We start from the raw sequence: 11,923 nt of genomic DNA on the forward strand, positions 1-11,923 counted from the left end.
GAAAAAAAACCCATATAATGACTGAGCAACCAAATCTAGTTAGTATCTTTCGTATCACTAAAAAGAGTTTGACGAGCAGTGAACAACGACAAGGCAATCATGTAAGCCTCGACATGAAGCAAGAATCAATGCCGCAGTAAGGTTATAAACCTTCCTTTATTGCTACGCTTAGTGCGGGGAGGCAGACTCGAGCACCCAATGGTTGCTAACTCTGCTGCTGCTCTCCCCGTCCTTCCCAGCCAACGTCGCTCCGCTAATGGCTGCTGCAACTGTGACGGTGAGCTTTGGGTCTGCAGCAGTAGCACTAGATTTTTCTGCTGAATACTTCCCGTCCTCACTGTTCCAGACCCCCTTACTTGATAGCCAAGAACTTCCACTGACAATGGCGGGATTCGAGGAGGATACAGCCCATGGATACATCGGTCCCAAGAGACCAAGTTGCTGTTGTCCATGGCCATTGCTGCTTGCTGCACCGAAGAAGCTGGCGAAGCTATTCGTGGTCGGTAGATGTGGAGAAGGACTTGCTAGGAAAGGGCTCAAGTACGATAATGGCGGATGGCTAGAAATAGAAGATGAGGAATTTGTCTCGTTCAACAACGTGAAATTAGATGCTGCTGTTGCTGTGGAGGCTAGCGCAGTTGCTCCGACTGGTAGAGGATGGTTGTGCGTCCCTTCGTAGGTGGTGACAAGTATCGACATGTCCTCGAGGCATCGCTGCACCTGTTTGATACAAACATTAACGTGAACGAAGCTCGAGTTGATTGGCAGAGACATTGGAGATCGGCTTTGGTTCTGCAAGCTACCTGCTTTCGAACTGGGCATCCTGGTGCCACGGTGCATCGATAATAGGCTCGCGGGCATGGGTTCCCTTTTGCCACCTTTTGCCCGTATTTTCTCCATTGGCATCCATCATTCATCTACAAGTACTCTTTGCAAAGGAGAATTGATTAGCTCGAATGCATGAACGCAAAGAGGACCCAAAGAGAAGCATGTAAGACTTACGGTAGGGCCTTGGCATCTTGCTCTCACTGAGACCCTAGTCTTTCTGTTTGCTGGGTTGATGCTTTGACTCGTTGTCATGGACAATTGGCCAGTTTGGAGCTTGGCATCGAGTGGTTGACAGCTTCTCAGGCACTTACCTTTCTCCTCAAAGCTTGCATCTTCTCTTTCGTGTGGATCTGAATACGTTTGCAGGCTCAAAGATAAGCCCAACTCCTTGTCATCAGCCACCATCGATGGTTGTTCCTTGATCTCTTTGCTCTCACCGGGCTTCTTCCGCTCTAGCAACCTCTCTTCGCCAAGCGAATTCGAAACTTGACGCTCCTAAATGTACCAATTCATGTGAGTTGAATGATTGAATTTTTCTGCTGGATGGAAGAGAAAAGATTCAGGTAATAGAATGATTACTTTTGGATGTCGATCCTGTTGCTGCATGCCTGCAAATTGCATCTGCAACTCATGGTAGTCTTTCCAGGTGCGATCGATGACATTTCTTAACAGCTTGTTCTCTTCCTTCATTCGGTTCATCTCAGCTTGCAACATGCACAACTGCAACGACATCTTAGCAGAGATAACGGAAGGTAAGAACACAGTATGTTGTGCGAGCGAGCTAACCTCATCCTTCATGGGCTTCTCATGACTTTGATCTTTCTCCTCCTCCTGGTCCTCCTCATGATTGCTACTTTCCTGCTTGTCTTCACCTTCCTCTTCCTCCTTTCCTACTTGTTGTTGATCACCATCTTCACGACCTACTTCTAGTGTTCTTTCCTCATCTTCTGCTGGCTCCAAGGAGAGATCTATATGCATTATCCTCTCCTCCCTCTTCTCCGACGACATGATCTTGTAGTTGATGTTCACCTTCCGATTCTTGCTCAGACTTCTGGTCTAAATGATCTTATCGAGGCAATGGAGTCAACGTCCAAAGCGATTAAAGGCTGAGAAGAGAGAGAGAGAGAGCTTTCACTTATGCCAACTAGTAAATAGAAATATGGGGAGTACACGAAACAGTGATGGATCCAATCCTCAGCCAAGTGGGATATTTTTAAGAGCCTGCCTTGGTGGGTGCTACGGTCAACGCCATGGAATTTTGAGAGTTGACTTCCGTATCATCACCAAAACCAAACACAAACGAAAGGCTGCTATAGGTTACCATGAGACGAAGTTTCTCATGGATAGATACATCGTTGGATTTAACTTGAGCCTGACGTTATAATTCTCAGCAAATGGATTGTTTTCTGCACCACCTCAGGTTTGGATTCCACCTCCTCCAAGTCGTCTTAATTTTATGCATGAAATCGCATTTACTGCGATGATTAGTGTAAGGAGCCACCATCTTCAACCTTGGGATCGAGGTTTTGGTCAATGAATTCTCGTTTATCAACAACATCTTCTTGTCGTCGTACACAATACATATATCTGCTTTGAATTAATTGCTTAATCAAATTCTCTTGGTAGATGATTTGATCAAGAAATACTGCAAAAAGAACATACAAATCAATAACTTTAAAAAAAATCTTGGATTGTGAACAATGAAAACAACGTCACTTTTGGCATCTAATTCGTGCATCCAACTCAGGTAAAAAAAAAAAAAAACTCTTAAAAGATATTATTGAGAAAAATAAATCATGATAAGATTATTTTGATTATCTTAATATTTTGATAATATATTATTATAATTTTAAATCATAAAAATTATGATAATTTATTATTATTATTTTTATCAAATAATAAGGATCATGATATGAACATGATTTTTATATTATGAAATAATTTAGATAAATATTTTATATTTATTATTATTAAAAATATATAATTATTATATTTTATAATCTTTCTTTATGTATATAAATTCATACCCACTATCAATAAAAAATTAAACTAGTCATTTTTTTATACTATTAGAGTTTTATTCTTTAACAAGCGCTCTTTGTTGCGAGTTTCTTCGGGTCTTTCTTTTCTTCACTTTTCGATGTGATCGATAATATCTTTTTAATTAGTCACTCATCCCATATCATTCCCAACTCTTTTACTTTTGAAAATATTCTTATCTCCATTAACGTTGCACCCTAAGCTTCTCTTAAACCCATGTCCACAAACTATATCTCTTGGCATACTCAATTGTATTCTTTTTTAATCGATCATGATTTTATGGATTATGTAGATGATACCATTATTTGCTCTTTACAAATCTTGAAGTTATTAACCCTAAATATATTTTTTGGATCTGTCAAGATTATCTTTTTAGAAGTGCTAGCATATGCACTTATTATGGCTCATGCATCTTCTAACGATAAAGAGATTATTTTTTATATATTAAATGGTCTTGGTTCATATTACAAGTAGATATTGACTATGATTCTTACCTATGATAATTCTATATCTTTTGAAGAAATTTATGAAGCTTATAATTTAAAGTTTCAAATCATATTGTTTGTTCTTATAATTTACCTTTATCATTATCATCTTATCATCCTTTCTCATGCAATTTATGCAAATATAATAAAATATATAATCTTTCATTTTTTATATCCTCTTTCATAAGTAATTCACTTTTTAAACTTATATATCATAATGTTTAGGGTCCTTCACCAATATAATCTCATGATAGATTTAACTAATATTTTTTATTTTTCTTAAGTTCAAACATGTTGTTGAAAAGTCATTTCAACTATCCATTATTTTATTTTACTTTGATAATGGTGGTAAATTTCAAATGTTTTATAGTTTTTTAAAATCAATAGAATCTCTAATTTTCTTACCCTTCTATATACTACTAAACATAATGGGATCATGGTATGTCATCATATCGTCTAAACTGGTCTCACACTCCTTACTCAAGCTTCTTCACCTCTTAAATTCTAGTCTGATGCATTTGTCACATTAACTTATCTTATTAATCGCATACTTATTCTAGTCTTTAACATAATTTCACCATTGAAAATTTTATTTGGATCTGCTACTAACTATAAATTATATGTTTTTGAATGTCTATATTATCTATAGTTAAGAACTTAGATCCATAACAAACTAGAAGCTCGATCAAAATCATATATTTTTCTTAGATATTCTACTAATTAAAGTACCTTTAAATTTTTTGATCCATCAACCAATTTTTTTATATTTCTCACCATGTTGATTTTATAGAATATGTTTTTTTCTTGTAAATTACTTGGCTCTTTTTTTAGCTACACTAACTTCTAATATATTTATTAATTTAGTCCCCTAAATTCTTAAGCAATCTCATATTATCATTCCTATTTAGGTTGAAATGTAAACCCCACCCATCAATCTAAATGCTTTATCTACTTAATCACCCATGAGGTCCTTCCTCAATAGTACATAATGAACAACATATTACCTCATCCATCCAATTGTTTCATAAGAGTGCCATGCATAAAGAGAATTCACAATAAGGTTTGATTTCGGTATCCCTTATTTTAAATTTTTTTTGTTTAACATGTCTCAAAGAAGTTATTGGTCTACACTAATTCACTCAATGGTTACTAGATCCAAAATTGTAAAAATAATTTTTTATTTTCATAAAATAATCCTAAAAATTTATTTTTGAGCCATATACTATCAATCAAACATTAAAATTTCTCAATTAAGGAGTAGTAATGTTTAAAAAAATATAATATTTTATTACGACATAGGACTTAGTCTCAACCCACCTAAGTTAAAACTTCATAAGATGCTTTATACTTGCTTAATAAGTATAAAGCAAGTCTTGTTGTAAAGGGATCTCGTTAATGTCTAGGCTAAGTACCATGATATCTTTAGCCCAATTGTGAAGCCAATAATAATTCATATTATTTTATGTCTTACCTTATCTTGGATGATGTGAATAATATATTTCTTCATTGTCATATTTCTGATGATGATGTATAGATAATCTTTAAGCTTTATTGATTATAATCTTCATCATCTGAAAATTATGTAAGACTCTTTATGGTCTTAAGTAGACCCCTCGTGCTTGGTACCATGAACTTTAAACATATCTAGTCTCAAATAGATTTCATAATTCTCAATATGATAATTCATCGTTCATTTATTCTCATGAGTGAATGATTATATTTTTACTAGTTTATATGGATGACCTAATTATTACTAGTAATAAATCAATAATAATTTATCACTTTATTTAACAACTTAAATGAGTTTTCTATCAAAGATCTTGGGTCCCTCAACTAATTTCTTAATGCGTACATCATCTACACAATAATGGTCTATTTTTTTCTCAATAAAAGTATATTCATAAATATTCTTGATCGCACAAAGATGATTGAAACCAATATCATTACTACACCAATCTCTACAAGTATTCCTCTTATCTTATCTGATAATGCTAATATAAATGATGCCATTAAGTATCGTCAAGTTGTGGTAATTTACGGTATTTGACAGTCACTCATCTAAACAATACATATGCACAAGCCTACTTTTAACCATTGGATAACTATTAAACATTTTCTTCCATACTTAAATGATATTATTGATCATGGCTTATTTCTTTAAAATGACTCTCTTCTATTGCCTTATGTATTTTAAAATATTGATTGGACATCTAATAAAGATGGTAGAACATTTACCGGTGCTCATGTCATATTTCTTAGTTATAATCCAATTTCTTATAGTTTCAAAAATTAACGCTCTATTGCAAGATTTTATGTGGAGGCTAAATATCAAGTAGTTGCTTCTACAATTATTGAATTTTGTTAGATTCAATCATTGCTATATGAACTCTTTATCACATTATTTGATCCTCTATTTATATATTGGGTTAATATCGAGATAATATATCTTTGTGTTAATCCCATATTTCACTCTTAAATGAAGCATATAGTTATCAATTTTCATATTGTTTGTGTTAGTTCGGCAAGTCCCATAGTCCTACATCGGGAAAATTAGGTTTGTTATCTCCTATTGAAACTATAAATAAGGGTCTGGGCTTTGAAGTCAAATGCACCACAAGAAGAACCCAAGTGTTTGCTTTGGGTTTAAGTCCACACTCAGTTAAATAGTTTGTGTTTATAGTTTGAGTTTTTCTTGTTTAATAGATTCAGAGATTAAGCAGTTTCGAACAGATAATGACATGGAATTTTGTGAAGGTGACTTTGATGAATTCTGCAAAAAAGAAGGAATCGTTCGGCATCGCACTATTAGGATGACGCCTCAACAAAATGGTATGGTCGAACGTATGAACAGAACACTCTTGGAGAGAGCAAGATGTATGATCTCAAATATAGGGTTGACAAAGGATTTTTGGGCAGAGGCGATTAATATGGCCTGTTACGTTGTCAACCGCGCTCCTTCTGCGGCACTTAACTTTAAAACTCCGAAGGAAGTTTGGTCAGGTACTCATGCTGATTACTTAGATTTAAAATTTTTTGGGTGTCCAGCATATATGCATATAAATGAAGGAAAATTAGAGCCTCGAGCTAAAAAATGTATTTTCCTTGGGTATGCTTCTGGGGTGAAAGGATACAGATTACGGTGTTCTGATCCCAAATTCCCAAAATTTATAATCAGTAGAGATATTACTTTTGATGAATTATTTATGTTATCTTCCAAAGAGGAATCTACTAGTTGTACAAATGATAGTGCGCAGAAGTAGGTGGAGCTTGAGATTAGTGGGTCTGATTCTTTTCAGTCGAACTCTTTTACTCAAAAAATGCCAGTAGATGGTCCCAAGTCTACTGACGTAGATGATCTAGAGGAAGAGCAATATTTCATAGCCAAGGATAGACCACGGAGAGATATTTGACCACCACAAAGATATGCAAATTTGGTTGCATATGCTTTGTTTGTTGCAGAAGAAACAAGTGAAGTTGGTGAGCCTACTTCCTACTTAGATGTAGTTTCTTATGATAATTCCGCTAAGTGGTTGATTGCGATGAATGAAAAAATTGAATCTCTCTATCGGAATAGAACTTGAGATCTTGTGAAGCCGCCTTCGGGTAAGAAAATTGTTGGATGCAAATGGAATATCATTGCTGAGGGAAAGGTCTTTGTTCAGAAAATTCATACGAAGGACAATCTAGCTAATATGCTTACGAAGCCTCTTCCGGTTTACAAGTTCAAGCAGTGCTTGGACTTGGTTAGTGTTCATTGTTGAGGATTGCCCGTTAGAGCTTTTATGAAGAAGGTGGATCAAGTTTTGTTGGGACATGCCAAGGTGGAGATTTGTTAGTTTGGCAAGTCCCATAATCCCACATCAGGAAAATCAGACTTGTTATCTCCTATTGGAACTATAAATAAGGGTCTGGGCTTTGAAGTCAGATGCACTATAAGAAGAACCCAAGTGTTTGCTTTGGGTTTAAGTCCACACTCAGTTAAATAGTTTGGGCTTATAGTTTGGATTTTTCTTGTTTAATATTTTCGGGTATTTTATGGCCTAGGAACATCTTCCTAAGGCATTTATAATAGTCCCTCTTTTATAGTAGTGATTTGCTCCTCTTTCGTCCATGGATGTAGGTCAAGGTCAATTGACCGAACCACGTAAATCTGGTGTTCTTGTCGCTTCTTTTATATTTTCGTTTTATTATCTTTGTTGGGTTGCCAAAATTACCCTTTGATAAATTTCCTAAGGCTAGCTCTAATAGATTTTGATATAATTCATAATAATGAGCTATGTGTCTCTCACATGGCATCTTTTAATCAACTTATATATGCTCTTACTAAGCCTTTGTCTCATCAATAATTTCTTCTACTTCGATCCGATGCCTCTAATGAGAGCACCTTAATCCTCTTAATATTCTAACAATATATTATCATAATTTTAAATAATTTATTATAACATGGTATCATAATTCTATCAAATAATTAGGATCATTATCTCAACATGATTTTTTAATGTTATAAAATAATTTAGTTAAATATTTTATATTTATAATTAATTTTTATAAAATAAATTCATATTCACTATCAACAAAAATTAAAGTTAATAATTTCTTTGATGGACTTAAAATGACATATTTAGGGTTATTAATCCCGCGAATCCCTCATGCATTAAGATCTAAATGTTTGTGCATGGTTAATACATATGAAGTCCTGCCTTGGGCTTTGTAATGCAAAATGGACAGTACCTAAACCTGTAGTTTCCGTTCTATAAATTAATGGCTGATTCCAACTATGGTCAACTCCTTACAATATTCAAGAACAAAGCATAAGTTGTCTCTACGTGAGGCATTGGAACTAAGGGTTATACTAACAATTAGGCATCTCCCTAGTGGTATTGAAATCAACAACCATCCACATTAACAAATCCCGAGGCAGAAAGCTTGTGAGATGAGCCTGCAAATTGTCAACACGAAGACTACACCACTCCTACCATTCTCTTCCCCGGAGTTTTCTATGAGAACTGCCAACCAACCTCCAACACAGAGAGTACGAATGAATGGTTTGGAGTTCGTACTCGAAGCCATATCATTGTGGAGCAGCCAGCCAACAGTATCTTCCATAGTTTTATGAGTCCAGGTTTGTGGTACAGTTGACGAGGCTATAAGTTGAAGCCTTCGCATCCCAAGTTGGATAAGGGAACGAAGTCCCATCAATCAATCATCTTTTAAGTCTCCCTGCCTTGGGAGTGCTAAGACAATAAATTTATGCTTCAGATCCTATTACAGGGCGACAGCCACGTGTGATAGTGCTAACGTCGGATTAAAATGGATTAAAGATACCGGGGTCAATCAGATACAATATTATGATTCGACTATATGCAATGTAGTTTGAGACAAGCTCTTCCATTTAGGGATCCAACTAATCTAAGTTGAATTTGGTAACCACTGAGATATATGGAATCTACATATTTGTTTTTTGATGTCAACTGTCTTTGTGACAGCCCGGCCATTTGATCTTAATTTAGTCTTATCCATTTTCATGAGTTAGAAATCGGAGAGGAAGCAAAGTGTCTCATGTAATGTAGATTTCATGAACTAAGAACTAACATAAAGAACTTTGTGTTACTTACTGTAATCATGTCGTTGAGAGCTATCTTACGCCTCACTCTAGTTTTTGTTCTCTCTCATTTTGCCTCTTGCAGTAAATTGTAATTGTTACGATCTTTTAAGTTCGTACTGCAACATTAACTTCTCTATCAGGTAGTGTTCAAGCATGTAATGCAGAGACAGCATTCTATTGTGAATGGAGTCAAAGCAACTTCTGCTGGTTTCTCTATCGTGTATGCTGGGTAAAAAGTAGCTGTTGATTTCATATTTTGATTGAAAGTTCCAGGCACGAAGACTGCAAGTTTTGTGAGTTTGCGTTTGTTAGCTGATTTATTTTATCCTCTAATGCTATCGTCGCAGTGGACTGAACTTCAGTCACTAGTTGACTAAGCATTATTACTAAATTAGGTCATGCTTAGTTTACATCTCATCACATGGATTTGGATCATCTTTAGACACATGAGTTGAGTTATATTTGACTACAGAAACTAGATTATATCTGACTATATGAGTTGGATCATGTTTGATTATATTGGTTGGATTATACCTTACCATATAAGCTAGAAACTTGAATAATCTTCTTCTTGAAATACATAGGACTTTTAATGATATATAAAATGACAAACAAAGCACATAATAAAAAAGAAATAATAAATTATATCTTAATGACTTTCAATTATGAGATATTTGATTCTTCCAAAACTTCTTTATTGCGTGATGAATTATTTGAAGTATTTAATAATTTATATGATGAACTCAAAAAAATTGATAAGAAATATAATTTACTAAAAAGGAATCATGTATTATTTACTAATGAATTTAATATATTAAACATTATGCATGGCAAATATATATTAATATCTTGTACTTCTTGCTTTAAATACGAAGATTTAAAATTATCTAATTTTGAGCTTAAAAAGGAGTCATTTAAAAAAAATAATATATTTTTTAAAAATATAAAAAAGACCTAATTATCATGAATGAGAAACTAGAATATATTTAAAATTGTCTAATATTGAACTTAAAAAGAAGTCATTTAAAAAATTATATATTTAAAAAAAAAGACCTAATTACCATGAATGAGAAAATAGAATATTATTTAAAGAATCAATTGACAGTAATAATATAATAAAATATCTAAAAAAGAAAATATATTTTTATAATAAATATTAAAAAAAAAAAAAGTCACTTGATATGATTTTTACTAAACAATGTTATGTATTTATAAAAAAAAGTATTGGTTTTACAAGTAGAAGCAACCAACTAAATTTGTAAAAAGACTTGTATTATATATTTTTCCTAAAATTAAATATAACTTTTGTGAAAGGTTTAGTTACTATGCTTACACATGCTCTTTTTTAAAATATAGTCATCCTAAATTAGTTTAGGTTCATAAAGAAATTATGAATAATTTGAAGCCAAAAATCAAGAAATATAGTTCTAACCACAAAAGACTAAAAGTTAAATAGACATGTAGAACGAACTTCTTGTTTCTTATAGGTATATCTCCGAATAAAAGTTAGGAGCAAAAGATAATATCTGATAGTTGATGCTTAATACATATGCTTGGAATTCATTAGCTAAGATGGAGGATATATTATTTCGGAGACAATAGTAAAGAAAAATCAATAGTATTAAAAATATTAGTAACAAATCAAATCTTTTAACTAAAGATATGCTTTTGGTAAATGCTTCGAAACATAACTTAATAAGTATTAACAAATTTTATGATAAGAGATATAATATTAAATTTAAATCTAATACTTCTATAATAGAAGTATATAATAGAAAAATCTATGATAGCTTTAAGAAATAATAATGTTTACTATTGATCTTTTGATCTTGATAATTTTTGTGATATAACTTATTTTTTTTATTTTAAATGATGATACATGGCTTGGGCATCAGAAGCTAGTATAAAATTATTTTCACAAATTAAAACTAAAAAACTTTTAAGAAGAATGTATAAAATTAAATTTGTTAAAAATAATTTTTTTTATGTGTGCCAAATAAATCAAGTAAGTACCTTTAGACAATTATAACTAATTCACATAAATTTATTTATACTTATTGATATTACTTGTGATTGTTGACGATTATAGTAGATATACTTAGACATATATTAAGAACCCTTCCATTTTATGAGTTTCTGAGTCCTAAACTAATGTAATATTTTCTTGAGTTTTCTAGTTCCAGTAAAAGTCGACTAGAGGTCTTATTTGAGATTTATTATTTTGATTAGGAGTCTAAGTCTTAATGGACTTAGGAGTTGAACTCTATCAATAGGGATATATTTGCTTCTTTTCTTCATAAAAAAATAATATTTTAGCCTTTAACAAATCCTAAGAGGACGATCTCTTCAAAGTGATATTATCCCTTTCTTCCTCTTCTTCTTTTATGATAAAACCTTAGGGTTCTTACTATATGGTATCAAAGCAGCGATCCTTGGTATTCCTACTATAACTCCTCACATCCCATCTCTCATCGTAGTGCCCTCGGTCGAGCCCTTCTCTCCCCTCTCTTCGCAGTTGCTATTGCATTTCCCCCATAACTCATCATGGTCTCCTTTGCTCTTGTTACAGACACCGTCGCATAGAGGGCTAGGGTTTTCGTAGGGACCTTTAGCGCTCCCACAACCTCTTAGTAATTATAGCGAGCCCTCAGTAACATTGCTCCTAGTTGCACAGCCATCGCTACCACCTAGCCCTCAATAGCAGTGATGCCTCCATGCAGCGACTGCAGCAAGCATTGTTGCCTCCCAGCCCTTAGCAGCAATGATCCCTCCACACAGCGACCGCAGTGGGCATCGTTGCCTCTTAACCCTCAGTAGTAGTGACCCTTCATGTAGCAACTGCCATGACCATCGCCTTTGCCCCCTCCACTACCATCTCTCTCCTTCGCCACACCTTCGTTGGAGATGTCATTGCCAGCGTCTCCTTCCAGCAGCGCACCTTCTAGCTTGCTGATCTATAGTTCCC

The 11,923-nt window shown here is 33.8% G+C and overlaps 1 protein-coding gene across 1 annotated transcript; it reads right to left on the reverse strand.

The window, feature by feature from the left end:
• Positions 1-18: 18 nt before the first annotated feature.
• On the reverse strand, positions 19-1,951 carry LOC135680000 (probable WRKY transcription factor 9). Its single transcript, XM_065193978.1, has 5 exons — positions 1,615-1,951; positions 1,408-1,548; positions 1,003-1,323; positions 804-917; positions 19-720 (listed from the first exon to the last, which is right to left on the reverse strand). The coding sequence occupies exons 1-5, from the start codon at positions 1,834-1,836 to the stop codon at positions 169-171; spliced, it is 1,350 nt and encodes a 449-aa protein (XP_065050050.1). The 5' UTR covers positions 1,837-1,951; the 3' UTR covers positions 19-168.
• Between the last annotated feature and the right edge of the window lie 9,972 nt (positions 1,952-11,923).

Source organism: Musa acuminata, chromosome BXJ1-7 (genome assembly GCF_036884655.1).
Source record: "Musa acuminata AAA Group cultivar baxijiao chromosome BXJ1-7, Cavendish_Baxijiao_AAA, whole genome shotgun sequence".
Lineage (NCBI taxonomy): Eukaryota > Viridiplantae > Streptophyta > Magnoliopsida > Zingiberales > Musaceae > Musa > Musa acuminata.

Coding starts and splice junctions, on each gene's coding strand:
- LOC135680000 (XM_065193978.1), bottom strand. CDS start 1,836: ATGTCGTCGGAGAAGAGGGAGGAGAGGATAATGCATATAGATCTCTCC. Junction 1,549..1,614: donor AGAAGCCCATGAAGGATGAG/GTTAGCTCGCTC, acceptor ATGTCGTTGCAG/TTGTGCATGTTGCAAGCTGA. Junction 918..1,002: donor CAAGATGCCAAGGCCCTACC/GTAAGTCTTACA, acceptor GAGTACTTGTAG/ATGAATGATGGATGCCAATG.